At 38.2% G+C, this 17161-nt stretch overlaps 1 protein-coding gene across 1 annotated transcript in view; it reads left to right on the top strand.

The window, feature by feature from the left end:
- The window catches only part of USH2A (usherin), a 375196-nt gene that overhangs the window by 323608 nt on the left and 34427 nt on the right, over positions 1 to 17161 (top strand). The window contains exon 61 of the mRNA XM_061348575.1: positions 2569 to 2923. Within this exon, the coding sequence (XP_061204559.1) occupies positions 2569 to 2923 (355 nt within the window). The remainder of the gene's footprint in view (positions 1 to 2568; positions 2924 to 17161) is intronic.

Here is a 17161-nt window from a genome sequence, read left to right as displayed (position 1 = left end):
GCATCTTTCAAATGAATGTAAGCAGCAAATCAGACTATGCAGATTAAGAGACCGCTTCCAGTTTTTGGAAATGTTATTTTCCTTTGCAGCTCATTGTACATAAGAAACACTTCCAGTTAAATGAGCAGTTGCATCTTAAATCTTAAGATGGTTGAAATTATTACAGACTGTTCAACCACTTCTGTTCAAAGTTTATTCATACATGAAGATATTCTGGTTTTTAGCACTACAGATGGAACCATTTACCTAACCATAAGTTTCATTCATTAAATATTCAGTAGTAATAAGATCTAAATGCTAAACCAGACTACATTGTACTGCTTTGCTTGTGGATGAGCTTACAGTTGGTGGCATATTTGATCTTTCAGTGTGAAAAAACTGTTTATCACAAAAAAGCTGTTTATTGCAAAAATTTATCAAACATAAGTCTGTGTATTCATTTAAGTGCCATCCTGCTAGGTCAGACAAGATGTATTAAATGTGACATTATTGCACTAAACTACTCTCTTTTCACTAATTGATTGATAGAGAATTTTTTTAGGCATGTTTTTGAGTACACAGGGAAAAGACTATACTTTTAGGCACAGAAGAATGGTATAGTAATGACTCATCTTTCAGAATTATGTGTCTTGAATAAAATCAGTGAACAGCATCTAAGGAAGATTTCTACATAAGGCTTAATATGCCATTGCAATGGAGCATGGGGAGGTATATTAAAAATAGGTGATGGAGTTTTGGGATCAATGGGAAATTTTGTAGCTCATACCTTCCAGACATTTTGTTGCAATAGAGAGAATTGCTAGGGAATCTTTCCTGCCTGTTCTACCTGCCTTTCTTCAGCCAGTTCTGCCTACTTAGTATCAACACATCTTATGATTGGCCTATTTCACTCTACACTGTACCTCAAAACTTCCCTTTTGTTTTTTAAACCACACTTTAATCCTTTTAAACTAAGCAGTGTCCATATGGCCTGCTTATCTCAGAGTTTAGCAAAGATTCCTTAGCTTCATATAAGAAAATAATGTATTTACACATGCCTTATATATCATATACACAAAGGATGAATAAACAGCTGTGTACACACATGCATTCATTACAGTTGTTATATTTTCCATGTAAATACCTGGGAATAGACTATTGCAAGAAGCTAAGGTTATCAGCTTTAAAAAAGAATTTGTTGCTTTTTACATTATTAAAGTAATCCCTGGGTTGCTCTAGCAAAATAAAATCTGACAGAATTCTGTTAAATAGGTTTTCTCTCACCAGAGAAATGTTCTTTAGCTTCTGTGTGTGTGTGTAGTGATGGTAACACCCAGTAGGCAGACAAACCAATTTGACTTCTGCAAATTTGCCCTACTTGCAAGAAAAGTGGCAGATAATGTAATTTGTTTTTTTGTTGTTGGCATGGAGGGTGAACGTGCTTTTACGTTCTGCAAAGGGCAAGGTTTCTGTGAAGAGTAGGGGAACTGCTTAAATTCATGTGCAGTACAACACAGCCGTCACTGAGATTTATCACAGTGTTTAAATGTAACCAACTTAATTTCACACAAACATTTTTATGCCAAGTGAGACAATTGATTTGATAACTCTGTTTTGAAGATGAGTGCTTGCCTTATTACAACTGTTATAAATTATATACTAGAAAGGGGCTGAGGATCATCTGTAATCTCCCCTGATACTCTGAATATTATCATGTCCAACACAAGAAGATCTGCAGTAGGAATGCTATATATAAATTTATATGTTCATATATATGTGTGTGTACATGAATACATATATGTATTTATGTATACACATATGTACAAAAAGAAAAACCCATTGTGCAAAAAGCCTATGCAGTAATTGTCCTCATATATCTTAATTTTGCATTTTTAAACATAAACAGCAATGAAAATAAATATGTAGTTTCTGACAAAAAGCACTACTTGTGATATTTTAACAAGTTTTTGTGGTGGAGCTGCAGATTCTGTGAAGTTTATGTACAAGAGATTACTTATCCCATTCGCAAGAACAAGCACAATATTTGTTGTGAGCAAACCAGAACTTAAAAGTGCACTGCTTTGGCTTTTGAGGGCATGATAGAATATTTATCCCTTGTTCACTAGGTAACATTTGATTTTCAGAAATGCTGAAAATGTGCACCCATATTATAATTCAAGTCATTGCTTAGCAACTACATATGGATTGAAAATTTCATGCTGTAAGTTCTGAATGTCTCATATCTGGTGTGTTCTGTCCTAAAAGGGCAATGTGCTGTTGTACTGTTACTCTGCTAATATAGACTGTACAACACTCTTTTTTTACATGTTTTATTCTGCTAGATGAAGGAGAATAGTTAAATGACTGCCTCAAAAGTCTCTTCTTCACTACTCAGCACCTAACATAAGTTTCAGAAAAACACTTTTAGGATGCAATGATAGACAGGCAGTTCCTTGTGTATGTAATGTATAGGAGTAAGTTCTTTGCTTTTCTGAGGTAAAGGTTGAACTTAGAACTTCAGGATCTAATACCATGGGACTGTTGAAGTTCTTTTCAATTTTGAACACAGTGTCTTTGATTTATTTTCAGACGTCCTGTGGGCAGTCAAGAAGAGCTGCTTTTGTTCATCTGGGCTGAAGGACCTTTGGAATTCATTGATTCATCAGATGCTCTACAACCTTTTACCCTCTATGAATATCGTGCCAGAGCTCAAAATGCTGTGGGGTCAGTGGAGAGCCTGTGGGCTTCAATCCAAACTCTGGAGGATTCCCCATTAGGCATGGGAGCCCCTTGGGCACAAGCAACCAGTGCATACTCAGTGCGGTTGAACTGGACCCAGCCTATCTCTCCCAATGGAGTTATATCTCTGTATCGAGTAGTCTATCAAGAAAAACACAGTGATCCAACGTTTAGCAGCCCAGCTGTTACAGCACTAACCGTAGCGGTAAGAATTAGACCACAAAACCAGGTTTAAGTTGTTTTTCCTCTGCTTTGTTCTCTGTGGTACTTTAAAATCTTATTCAACACTGACTGGAAAAGTGGGGGTTCAAGTTTCCAGTAGTTTTGTTGGTTTAAGCTTTGTGTTTGGCACAATGCAGACCGAAATATTTCACATTAATATCTAATTCCTGGTAAAGGCAAGTAGATTACTCAAAAGCATAGATGGATCATGTTTGGAGGAATGAAGCACATGCACCTAACTTCGCTGTCTTACTCTGAAAGCTTTTTGTCAGACTGTTGACATAGCTGCACAGGATATGCACAAAGGACAACAAAAACAGTCCTTCTTGTATATTGTAGTTTTGTAATTCAGTTGGAATAACAAAGTAATTCATTAGTAATTACACAGTTCATATATGCAGTGCATTTGCATGTTCCACTCATAATTCATCGGTAATAAAAGCAGAGCTGCTTTTACTTTAATTACATGTCGCTATGTTAGAATGTTACATTGCAGTGCCAACATGTCTTTCCGTTCAAGTGACTTTTCAAACATGAATGTCTGTAAATATTACATTTCAATTCAGTATGTGGAGGGGTAGGCTCAGGAAAGGGCATCTTGTTTTTTGAACTGACTGACAATGTTATGTAAATCAGTGACAGAATTGGTTATGGTTTGTGCAGTTACCCCTGCTTTTCCCATCTATATATTACGTTCTAGTCTTTCTCTAGAATGACAGCTTATAGATAGCTGAACTGAACTGCTTATATTAGTGATAGCTGTTGTGCTTGGCTGTTTCTGACAGTAAATTTTAGAAAATGTTTAGGAAGGTTGTAATAAGGTTGTGTTTCCTCAGCAGTGCCACCTCCTTTACATAAACCTAGAATTTTACCTAAGTGATATTCCTAGCTGTGTTTGTATTGAGTAACACCAGAAATCCCCTAAATTCTGAAGTACTCCAATTGTAAAGTATCTGTTTGATATTCAAGTAGGATCCTAAAAGGCTTTCTCTGGAATACCCAAAAGTAACTCCCTCAGACAAATCTTGACATGACAAGGTGGGAGGTTTCCAGCTCCGTAATCTCAACATGCTTTTGTGATCATATGGTTCCAAAGCAGTTTTGTGTCTACCTTCTTGGAAACCTGAAGGGATTAAGTTTGTAATGCATCTTTTTCTGAAAGAAGTTCCTGAATTGAATGGTAGGAATATATACTTCTGGTTTCTGAAGTAGTTGCATTTGCACTGCTAGGTTTTAAAAAGTAGATTGGGATTTTAAATTTATTGAACTTCAGTAGCATTTTGGTACTCAGCTCCCTTTTTTAAAAAAATATAATCACAATATAATTGTTATGGGACACCTAGGATTTCAAACCCAGTGGAATAACAGAGCTTCTCCTAACACTCTGCTTGAGCTGCATGCAGTGTGTTGCTGAGCATTGGAATTGACCTGGCTGGTCATGCATTGCAATGTCTTCTAAGCATGCCAACAACAACAGAAAATGTCCAAGATGGTTGTATTGTGGGTAATAAAACCTACTAAAATGGTCTTTTAAATGATGCTGCCACAGTGTGTTTCTTTAACAACATCAGTTAAAAGCCTTTTAAATTAACAAGCTATTATTTACAAAATTAGTATTTTCCTGGCTCTAAAATCCTTTATTTTCCCCAAACACTATCTTGAATCAAAATGACATTCTGGCAGTATATGGATAGCTGTTCTAGTAAGAGTTGCAGCACAGCTGCCTTGCATGTTTTTTGTGCTGTACTTTGTCATGAACATTCATTGATTATTATTTTTTATACCCTTTTTTATTTTAAAATATAATACTTCCTTTTGGGGAGAAATGTTTCTGCACAGCTTTTCCATCAGTTGCACTCACTTTAAGTTGCTGCATCTACATTAACTTAGTAGAGTTGTTGCTGATTTATGCCAAGTAGCTGAGGTCTGAATCCTAACTCTTCTGAATATAGCAGAACAGCTAAAGCTTTGAATCAAAGTTATTGACATAAAGTGCACAAAGTCCTGTTATCAAAGATGTCTTCAGGAGGTCAGGTCAGTTATCCCAGCAGGCAAAAACCTGGATACCAACTTGCAAAGTTATAACCCCTTAAAAATAGAATTTTATCGTGAAATTGCTGATATACCCTTTACTGTAGCTTTGTGAATGAGACACTTTAATTAAAATGTAATTTTCTTGAAGGAACTAGCATTCCAATGGTTAAATTTCTGCACCTTTAAAATATAGCTTTCAGGGTTACTAGGCTAAATCATTTAATTTCCTAAAGCATCTCTATTGGAGCTCTCTTGTGGGATATGCCATTAGTCATTTTCTCACACACGAGTCCATGTTACAAGCAAGACTTAAAGTGTTAAGTGAGCAATGAGTTTGGTCCTTTATTTAATCTGTTGGATTACATCCTTGTTATTATATTATTCCAGGAAAAAAACACTGCTAGAATCACAGTAGCTGATCCCACCCTTCCTCTTGTCATTTGCATCCTGGTTGCCTGCCACAGGACATAAAGCTTGACCAAAACTCAGTCTAGAAATACAATACTTGTGACACTGCAGGATGCAAATTAAGCTCTCACTGATGTCCCTGAAGAGTGTTCTAATTTGACAGCTTCGTTTCCATCCGTTGCCAGAGCCAAATGAGAAGCATCTTATGGGTTTTCAAACTATTTGACAGACTTAGCCACTCTACCTTCCCAAACTGCAGCTATTCACTCCCCAGTTAAGGTGCATTAAGCTGTATTTAAATTAATGTACCAAAGGTGTGGCTGTCTGTACCTTCAGGTTATTGCTGGCCTCTTGAAATTTTATGCTGCCTATGGAGATAAAGATGAGAATTCAGTTCTAAAAGCAAAATCGGCTGCCGCTCAAACAGAAGGAGGATCTCCCTGCACCATTAGAAGCAACTGAAGTACACGTGAGCCATTTTGATGCTTTGCAGTTAAAGAGCAATGTCACCCATTTCGCTAGCATGTTTGGCCAGGACTGTAGTGACAGATGTTAGGTGACAAGTTAAACTGACATTCTGGTTTATTTGCAGAACAAAAACATGTCAAGACTAACCCAAGACTTACAGCAGTACAAGTTTCTCCCACAATGTCTTCCCAGTTCATTTTAACCCTCTAAAGCAAGAATGATATTTCATCTTTTATTGACAATATGAGGCAGATGTGTTTATACGGGAATGGACTGACAGTAAGTTCTCATTTACAGAAATCAGCATGAAACAACTAGATTGTCACTTTACGCTTCTCAGACCTGTGCGCTTAGGGCTTAAGCTTGTGAACACAGAACCCAGAGCTGATTTCTTTATAAAGCCACTACCTGCCAAATGGCATCAAAGCATAACAGCTCTTTAACTGCTGTATTCCAAATATTGCTGTGAGGTAAAACTGTGGGTAAGTTTGGACTTTTCCTTAATCAATGTGTTGTGGATGTGTAATGCTGTTTCTGCCATGACAATTGTATCAAGTGTTTTGTGGTTTATCAAGAGCAGGAGAATTCAAAGCCAAGAAGATAAGTAGAAAATATCAGAATATGTGATTGGAGAATTAAAAGCAGCCAGAGATGAGGGTTATAAAGAAAAGAATCTGCCTGCTATGGGTAGTGACCTCCATAATTATCGTGTAGAATCAAGGCCTCAGTGTGGCAAATACACCTCAGTGGAGTGTAATGGAAGTACAACGTACTTATCAGAAATAATCTTAAATGGCCAGTACTGCCATATACACATGCCTCCTATGCAGGATTTTAACAGCTATCTGGCATCTTGCATCCAGAGTTAGTTTCTTCCTACAATTCACATTCAGAAATACTACATCTCTGTGTGATCCTTCATTTCTCTTTCCTCATATAAACCAGTAAACATATGGCAGCATTACAGATGAGATACCACATAGTTACGAACTTTCTTGTAAATGTTATTCAGTATTGCAGTATTCAGGACTGTACAGGACAACTTCCTTATAAAAAAAAAAAGATGAAGACTGTAGGAAAAACATGCCAAAGAGAAGGACCAGTGAAACTTTTTTATACATGCCTGAGAAATAGACTTCACTTGATGAAAAGATGATAGTAAATGGAGGAATCCCTGCACATGCCATAAATTCAGAATATGAGCTACTTAGTGAAGAATGAAAGCTGTAAACTGCAGTGGAGGGCAAAAGTTAATTAGGCTACTGTGCTGCTGTTGGTAAGTGAAAAGTAGCCACAACCAGAAAAAAGATGGTGCTCAGCAGTGCCCTAATACAGCCAAAAGATCATCTCCTTAGCTCTGCAAGGGCTTATGGGTTAGGGGGAAATCATACACAGATGACCAATCTTTTATGGTTCACAGATGATCAAAGTGAAATTCAGCAGCTGTTCAGGACAAGTGACCACTCTAACGGCTGTAATATAACCTGCTAAATAGAGAGGGAATTGCATGAGACCAAGAGGTTAGCTGTGATTATCGGCAGGTGAGTGCTTTATTGAAGTTGAAAGACCATTAACATTGATGGAGTAATTATTTCAACTTGAAAGTAATTACCTTGATGGGTGATAACTTCTCCAGTGTTCCCAGATTTGATTGGACCAAACAATTGTGAACTCTTGGAGCCTAGAAAAATATTACAACAATACCGCAATGTTTAAATTACTGAAACCACTGTCAGAGTATTTTAATTATGCCTAACAGTGAAAAGGTTTTAATTTACAACAACTGGTGACCTCTCATGTATAGAGACATTTGCTTTCTCATTCCAATGAAATGACCCACACCTACTATACATATGTGATGGGTTTGCAAATGAATCTTCTGATTTAAATGCAGGTTTTAAGATTCCAAGCCTTGTTAGCACAGTTTCAGGAAAGGCTTGTACTGGTATCACCGCAATTACCAGGAAAGCCCAGCTAGACCTGTTAAGCTTATGCAGGATTAATACAGGACAAATGCTCCTTCACATTGAAGGCTGCTAAAGACAAAAAATAGTGTGTGAGGCAATCCGTATCTCACAGATTCTGTTGTTTCCATGCTGCTGAAGAATATGTTGGATTTGGCACTACAGCTCTGTTTAAATAAGCATTTGGATTGGCACTACTGATGCTCCTCCAGAAACTGATTAAGTGCTTCTGTAAGCCCCACATATCAAGACAGACATGCAGAATAGCATAATTAGAGCAGAAAGGAGGAAATGGATTGTTGCACAACTGTGATAATTTTGATGTACTGTGGTAATAGAACTGGATCAGAACGGTAAGAGAGAGAGGCTTCAGCTCTTCTATTTAAACCATCTTTGCTGTAACCAAGGCCACTTCATTGTCTCCTGGATGCTGCTGGCAGCTACAGAAACATAGCTTTAGACTGATGGAATTTTGCCAAGAAACAAACAGTCCTTGTGGGTTAGGATGTGGGGTAGCGGAGAAAGGTTTATCTGGTGTCTGTGAGGTCTTTATATGTTGTCAGGCAACTGGTGACTTAAATAAGTGAAGGTTACAGCAAAGGAGTTTATTTTGCCACATTTTCTCATGAATATTTTCTCCCTAATTCTGTGTGCAACACAAAGTTAACTTTGCCCTTTGATAAAGTTTTGGGCTGGTGGAAGTAAAAACACTAATAGGGTTATGTCTGACCTTGCCTAACCACACACCCTAGATTGACTAGACCAGAGAGCCTGGATCAATAGATAATTTTTTTCTACAAATGAATTAGTTGACTATTTGGAAAGATCTAGTGTATTTTATCCTTGGGTTCTTCTTGTGCAAGATCCAGTTTTAACCCACTCCACAGGTCTTTCTTTATCTGATGAGCAAAACACATATAGAATTAGGTCTTTTGAGGGATATTTACAATGTCTGACTTCAAGCATCTAACCTGGTTAGGAGCATGAATATAGACCATAGAAATTTATAGACCATGAAAGCTCCAGAATAGCTAAGGCATAAACATTTACCATCCTTTGGCTGTAGTTGTTCACACAGGACTGCTTTCCTCTAGTATATTTGTGTGCTGCTACTGGTATGTGTCAGACAAAAGAATGTGGTTGGTTTTATGATGATTAATCAGCCAGTCTTTCCTAACCCACACAATAGGATGAGGTAGGTTGCTAGATTCAAAAGGTGGTACCCTCTGACAGAAAGATGGTGGTGGAAGTGGTAATCTTTTCAGTTTGTGCACATAAGAGAATAGGTGACCACGTGGCAAAGCCTAAAGACAGATGCCTAAAATGAGATTGTACAGATCCTCCTTGTGCTGTTTCCCTATGTATGTTTTTATCTATTCTTTATATTTATGCTTTTCTCTACAGTTTTTTTATCCAAGTCTTGCATTTCAGTTGAGAATAAGATTAAACTAATTGGGCTCTGTAGAAAAATATCTTTGACAGCATATAGTCTCATTTTTAGAAACAAAATCAACAAACCAGAAACCCCCACAAAACTTCCCTTCATTAAGTATACCTTGATAGGAAGATAAAATGAGAGGAACGTTCTTCCCTTTGTGTCATGTTGTATGCAGCTGTACTAAATCTACTTTAAAAACAAGGTTTTGGTAAGCTACAGATGCTTTTTCATGTATAAGTAGGAGGAGGCAGAAATTTGTTGGATAATATGTACAGCTGTTTTTCAAATTAGGTATCTGTTTTAAAATGCTTAATTAGATTTGACTAGATTTTAATTAATGTTTAACCAAGACGCTTAAGTGAACATATCAGGCAACTCCAAGAGAATGGTCTTTGTTGTTAAAGTCATACGGCAGCTCCCCAAAATCCCCAGGGTCATGCCTAACAGCTACAGATACGGGAACTCTTCACCTGATATTTAGAAAGGCCACTCCACGCCACCCCCCCCCCCCCCGATTTTATCCCCCTGCCTCACTTCCCTCCACATAGAAGGTCTTTTATTCTAACTGTCTGAGAAGTGTTATCTCGCATGCTTGTATTTCATAGGGTATTTTAACATGCATTGGGTCATTTTAGTGAACAGAGTAACCTACCTCTTCCCTTATGGGAACTGGTAATATAACTTAGAGCCTCATACCGCTGGGGACTCCATTTGAATCTAATCCAGGTCTACAGCCACCAATGTCATTCTCATCAACCAACTACGGGGTGTCCGATGCAAAATAAGTTTAGTATTCTCAGCTGACCTCCTGTCCTTTACTGCTCCCTTTTGAATCCATTTCCATCATTCAGCTTCGCAGCCCCATTCAGGCGCCATCTCCCCTATGCTTGTTGCAGTCTCCCTTTTTTTGCTTGCCAAATGACTTCTCCTTTCAGATTTTCCAAAAAGCACTGGAATGCATGTATAATCTTGCCACACTCTTTTGTTTTTTTACAGGGCAAGACCCTAATTCCTGCACATTGCTAAAGTTGAGGGTATTGACAGAAAGTTCTTTGGGAGTAGAAATAGGTGTCTGTTAATTTTCAGCACTATATTTTTGAGACTAGAATAGCAACTGTGGTGAATGGGGGCCAGATGGCTCCTGTATCTCGAAAGCAGAATGTCAGTGTATTTTTTATGGACTTAAATGTTTCTTTTTGACAGCAAGGTAATATTAAGATTTGTGTTATAGGTGCCTGCCAGATGAGTATGGTTCTGAGTTTTGTTTTGTATTAAAGTAATTACTAATAACATGCCTGGATACTTTTGCCCACTAAAGCCTTGTTCTGTGGTGGGGTCTTTGTTGTTGCCTTTCTTTCTTTTTTTTTAACGATGGTTACTGATCTCTTGCTGGGCTGAGATTTCAGTTTTATGCCAGATAGTTTGATTAATGGGTTGGTTTCTGTAAGTGGACTGAATGGGGATAGGAAGCACAAGCTGCTCATGCCACCAACCCTAAGTCCGTCAAGACGCATAGCTCATTATGAAACAGTTATCAAGTATACATGAAAAATTAATTGGGCTCAGTTTGATTCTGAAAAGGATCAGCTTTCTACTTGGCGGTCCCCCCAATCTTTCCAGATGTTGCAGGCTAGCCCCTCGAGAAGCAGCGAGGGGAGATGTATTAATACATTGTATTGATTAGATCAAGACCCCTGACAGTTATTTGTAGAGATACCATCTGGCTGCTGTTTGAATTCCTTCACCGAAAACAGGACGTGACATGTTATTAATCTCAACTCTCTAAGTATAGACAGTTGCCTTTTCTGCTAAACCGCATTTTACCATTCCGTAGGAGATGGAGGCAGACCTGAAGGGTGCTGAAATTAAGGTTATTACACAAATTGAGCCATATGGTCCAAATATTTCAGCAAGAAAATTGCCAGGCAATAGAAATTGCTCCTGCCTTCCTAATGGTGTAAATTACAGTTTAACCATGGCTCTAATGATGTCCTTCTGCCGCGCTTAACTACTGTTACATGAAGGACATTGTTTTAAAAATATAAAAAGCAAGTAAATGCCAGCAGCATGTTTTACAATCTGTTAGTGTGTCATTAAGAACACTGTCAGAATTACATAAACATAATGGCAGGCAACCTAGCATACAAAAGAACAAATATGGAAATAAAAAGTGTCTTGAAAACTCCTTTAGCTCTGTAATGTCAAGAGCCTTTTCCCTTCTGGAACTTTTCCAGGATGGGAAAACGTGGCTGCTTATTATTTATTCCAGTTCTCACACAGGCTGTGATAGATATCTAAAAGCAGAAAAAAAATATACTGAATATTCCAATGCATTTTGAACAGGTGACAATGGAGAGGTATAAATGTATTACCACATTATGCTGTTAACTGTATATAAAGTTAACTGGGTATGAAAAAGGAATCCAAAATGGGGCTCTCTTTTCAAACTGAAGCATTGTTTTTATTCTTTTTGATCATAATGGGACTTTCTGTAGTTTTTCAGACTGTTCGGAGAATTGCAGAATATTAAAATAATTCCAAACTCCAAAGCTCTGTGAATTCTGCTAGCAGAGTCAGCAATCCTAAAAAATGATTGAAAATAGGTGTAACGTATTTGTTATTAAAACCAAAATGAAAGTACTTATCCAGTCAGCAGATGCAGAACTGACTATTCTGGTGATTCATCGTACAATGTGAAAATTAAATTGTAAATAAATGAAGTGAATAATTAGCCAATGAGATTTCATTTCTAAAACACTCATGCAATTATTCACTTCTACTTTAAACCGTGTGCAAATTTTAATAGTTAATATATATGACAGACCTTTTGGTAAAATAACTTAACCTAGCACAGCCATGTTACCAGCGGAGGTGCAGTTGGAATGGTCTGTACCAGTTTTGTGGTAATGGTTGCTGGAAACCAAGGAGTGCTGCACTCCACCTCAGTTCCCTTCGATCTCAGTGCTGGGTCTGCTGAGCAGCAGGAGATGCTGCTTCCCTTGCTATGCATTTATTGAAGACAGAAAGCCAGCTGGATCGTCCTTCTGGTTGAAATGCATTTGGGCAATGTTGAGAACACAACTAGGCGATGTCACACAGATGAACAGAAGAAGGGACATGGCGTGTTTGCTGACTGGGTTAGCTGGTTGGTGAATGAGCTGACAGGCAGCTCTTGTATTTGTCTTCAAATATAGCACAGTTTCTGAATAGTGTGAAGGTCTCATTCATGTGTGGAACAGAGGAAAGATGAGAGGGAACGTTCACTCTTGATAAATTTAGCCCAAATCAGACAGCTAATCAGATTCAGTATAGTTCAAAACAGTCTTTGTATCTGCCCTTCCTGCTTCTCAGTAGCAGTGTGATCACAAATGAAAGTACCAATACATAAATAATTTATGCTTGGTTGGTTCATTGGTTTCCAAAGAAACCAAAGGCAGGAAATAGTAGACTGTTTAGAGGATGCTAGTCTGAAAATTTGTTATGTGCAATTTGTGGGGGTAGTAATCTGTATTAGGAGGAAACAAAGTCCAATTGATGAGTTTATCCTGTCACAGACTACAAGTATTTCCCTCAGCAGCTTGAACTTTTTATCTGACTGAAGTTACAGAAATGCTTGGCACATGGGATCTGGAGCATCTAAGTGCTTTGTACTCACATGCACCTGTAATGGATGGATTTTATTGCTTAACTGCTTACCTGTTAAAACGGCATTGTATTTTTAAGTCTGCTTCTTTAGCATTCATTAAACAAAATCTCTACAGTCTTTAAAGAAAGAGATTGGTACAGATGCCCCCCACCCCAGGCATCTGATCTAGAAGGTATGGAAAGGATATGCTCATTGAACTGCATTATGAGTGCCAAAAATGCTGTGAGCCTGGAGAGAAGGTTTGTACCCATGAAGTGGAGGGCTTGTTAAAAGAAACCCTTGAAAATTGCTACCAGATTCAGAGGATTTTCTCTTACTGTATTAGCAGGTGCCATGTTGCAACCTTTAGGGCATCAAACATCTCTTACACCTCTGGCAACTGCAGGCTGCTTTGCTCCCTCCACCAAAATTGTGTGAACTGTTTCTTCCTCCTTTCCTTTCCCTTCACTAGCCTTCCTTTGTAAAAGCACATTTAGAGACTACAATGAGTGATATAGGGAGCAGGAATTAATTCCCATCCTGAAGGTCTAGTAGAAAATAACTTTTGCCGTTTTCAGATCTTTGTTAGGAACTAGTTTCTACTTGCAAATATTCTGTGGGTCCTGCAGTCCTTACAACAGGCAAGACTCCACTTCAGTCAGGTAATGTCCTTTAAAGGTCTTACATTACTGGAGGCTATGTAGTTATGCAGGTAAAGACTTACAAGACAAACATGTCCACTTAGGGCAACCTATGACTAGTGTAAGAGCAGCCGCACAGTATCCTCCCCTAAACTCTTTGACTTTGGAGCTATAGGATGTCTTTTTTAAACTAATCCATGGCTGCTCCACCTTTCTTCTGTAAGTAGTATGTATGCCTACATACAGAAGCATGTAGACTTCAGCATGTAGGTGCCCACAGCACTCCAACATAGACATGATGTTACTGCTGTGGTAGGGTCCATCTGAATGAGGCCCCTGGACTGTGTGCTGTCTGTATGCCAAAAGGCCTCCTAGGAGTTATATATTCAGGACTGATGAACAGCCCCAGAATCTATTTAACCTACTGAGTATATCACAAATCATTACTCATTTTGCTTTTGAATTTTGTTTCAGATGTTCTTCCAAGTCTGTTTCATGCAGGTCTGAATGCATCAAGTCTTTTTCCCAAACAGATAGAGTTCCTAGCCTGAGCCAAATGCTCCATGCAGTGTGGAGATTATTACTCTAGTGCTTGTAAGAAAAAGCACCAAGTTTGCAGTTGTTACAAGATCAGAATTGCAAATGCAGGTATAATAAAGCAAGAGTGTGAGGGAAGTGGACTCCTTGCACTGATAATTGTCTCTGGATTTGCTATAAAGAAAACTTTTCTCTACACAAACACAATGAATGAAACTCTGCAGAGCTCATATATTTCAACAGGCTTTAAAAAAAGAATGAATGAGAATTCTGGAAGACATCTTTTCCCAGATGAAGTGAAGTATAACTCTTGTCATTATGGTATCATTAAATTATTTTTTATTATTTTCTTTTCAGGGTTTAAGGCAGATGATAATTTAGATATTCTCTAATGCTAGTCTATGCTAGAAATGCTAGACCCGTGGTGTACCAATAGATCATGAGATTTATGCTGCAGTTGTAGCTTAAGACAGTGAAATATTTAAGTGCTGTGCTTAATGTTACTGGACAGTCAGTCCTGGCCTAAAAGGACTAAATAGAGATGCTGAGAACAAACGAGATAAAAGCATCACTTTTTCCACCATGTAACACAATAGTTTGAGCTCTAGTTGTTTTGCTGTTAAATACAATGCCCCCTATGAGGACAACGAGAGCTGAGAACATGTGGCTTGTAAAATACGACATTTCTGAGATGAAAAATTGCCCTAATTCTTTAGCATATGCATTTTTAAGCTTTCTTGTTCTGCATAAAAGCACCACAGCCCTTTCAATGGCTTTGTAAACAAACATCTCTAATGATAATTGATTTGAGAGTTTTAATGGAGATTTTAAACCCCACTGACTTGAGTAACATCACCTCATTGCCAACATGTTGACCTATGCAGGTGTCAGGGATGTTTGCGTCAATATTATGGATCAGCTAAACCCAAACCCTGTTCTGGTTGAAAACCGTCTACATGCACCAGTTGGTTTCGTTCTTCTACTCATGAAGACCCTGATCAAGGTCCTTGAAAAGACAAAAGGAAGCTTCCACTGATTTTGCAGCATTTTGAAACTGCTGCTGTTTAGCTTCTGATGCTACCAATAGTTTTCTGTTTCACCTTAGAAAAAAGGGAGGACTTCAGCTGTATGGTCTGCTGCGGTGGCTGAAAATGCTGTCACAGGCTTCTCGAGTCTTCAGGAGTTGAGTTCACTTGAGTCTTAAGTGAGTTTAAGCAAAAGTCACAGCTCTGAATTCTAAGAACTTACTTCAGATGGTCAGTGCAGGCTGGGCTGTCTGTCTTGAGAGAAGGTGAGGCTTCTCTGATGGGCTGTTCATAACAGAAGTTAAACATAAACATTTCACTTTCCTTTTGGAAGAACCTCTCTTCCTCTGCACAGAAGATAACAGAGGACACTAGCTAAGCAAGTTTTGTGTCAGAATGTAGGAGCTCTGACTGTTTCCTGTAATGTCTATATTCATCTTGAATACATTTACAAGTCTGGCCCAAAATGACTAAATTGTAGTAATTTCTTTTTAATTGCTCATTTATAGCATGCATACATGCAGCTGATCAATAAATGAGACAGTGAAATTAGTGGCTTTTCAATTTAATATGCTGGAGTCAATAATGTGCTGTAGAGACATTTTCAATTCTGACATCATCACTGTTTTGTATTAAGCTCAACTATACACCTGATGACTTAGTGGTCTGTTTTAATTTCCCAAATAACTTTAAAATCCAAGGAAAATACAGAATCTGAACTAAACTTGTCAAGCTTCAGCTTTCAAGTAATATTTAAGCATTGATATCTTTCATCTCTTCCCTAACTACTGCATCTTGCTCGTGCAAGTTGCAAGCAGATCAGACCACCTTCTCCTCTGGCAGCAGCCTTTCACTAAGAAGCCCAAGCCACACTAGAAAGGACTAATGATTAAATACTCTGGCTTATTTATGCATTAATGTTTAAAATTGAAACTAGCTAGCTGCTTTTCCTGTTCACACTGCACCAGATTTAGCTGTCTACTTTTCTGTGTACATATCTGAATCTAGTGTGTTGGTCTAACAGCATAGAAAATGGGAATGAGCATTCTGCAGACACAGCTTCACATACGCTGCGTAAGGGTGAGTTTCTTCCCAATGGTGTGCCTGAAGAGGCTGAAGCTAGAGCAAATTATACTCATATGGTCCTAGGAGGATCTGAAAGTTCATCCATCCACCAGGTTCACTTGGTTTCAAGACATCAATTCTTCAGTATAAACTTAAACTTTATCAGACCTCATTATTTTCATCTACAGTGAAGTCCATAACAGCTGCAATGGGAAAACAAGGTTTTTGTTCCTTTTACCAGCATGGGTCATAGGGACTTTTCAGACTACTTGTTGAGGGTTTCCAGTAGTTGCTATGACAAGCAGGGGCAGGGGTCCCCTGTAGCAATCCCCTACTCCAAACTTGGGGAGCAACCCACAGGTTCTGGGAGGAAGGTCTCAGATCTCTGCTGAATTTGTCAGTATTTTGATGAGGAGCTGTGTTTTGCTGAAGAATATGGTCTAATCAATACCCTCTGCTAATATTCAGAAGATAGGCTGAACTTTCAGCTACAAAAGAGAGAGTCTTTATTTGGAGAACACATATTCTTATAGGGAGTGTAAAGCATTAAGGGAAGAAACACGTGATGAAAGCAAGACATTCAAGAGGTAGGGGTTTGTATATTTCTTGGTTAGGCTTAACGGTGACAGTTTGACTAAACTTTGGCCTTTATAATGTAGCATAAGTTGTTTGTGCTTACCTTTTAATATCCCTCAGAAGTGATTATACACATAGCAGACAAAGTTTGAATGAAAAGTTGGGACTGTTCACTACAGGGGAAGAGGAAAGGAATAAAACAGTAGGAAGTAAAAACATTTTCATCTCCTTTCAAATGTTGCTTTTATCTCCCATTGTGTTGGCAGAAAGCAGGGATTTAAAACTGTAAATTGCCTTGAGGCTGTTACCTTCCTCTGCTTAGCAGCAGCTACAACTGGGGTTTTTTGCATGTGTTGCGCAAGAGAGAAAAGGACTCAGAATAACTTGAGAAAAGAGAATAAAGTAAGCATGCGTTGAACAATGACGTGACACAATTATTG

This window comes from Neopsephotus bourkii, unplaced genomic scaffold (assembly GCF_033783945.1).
Source record: "Neopsephotus bourkii isolate Nb327-2 ecotype Australia unplaced genomic scaffold, CSIRO-AGI_Nbou_v1 NB_360, whole genome shotgun sequence".
Classification (NCBI taxonomy): domain Eukaryota; kingdom Metazoa; phylum Chordata; class Aves; order Psittaciformes; family Psittacidae; genus Neopsephotus; species Neopsephotus bourkii.
Note: the sequence above shows the minus strand (reverse complement) of the source record. Positions and strands in the feature narration are given on the sequence as shown.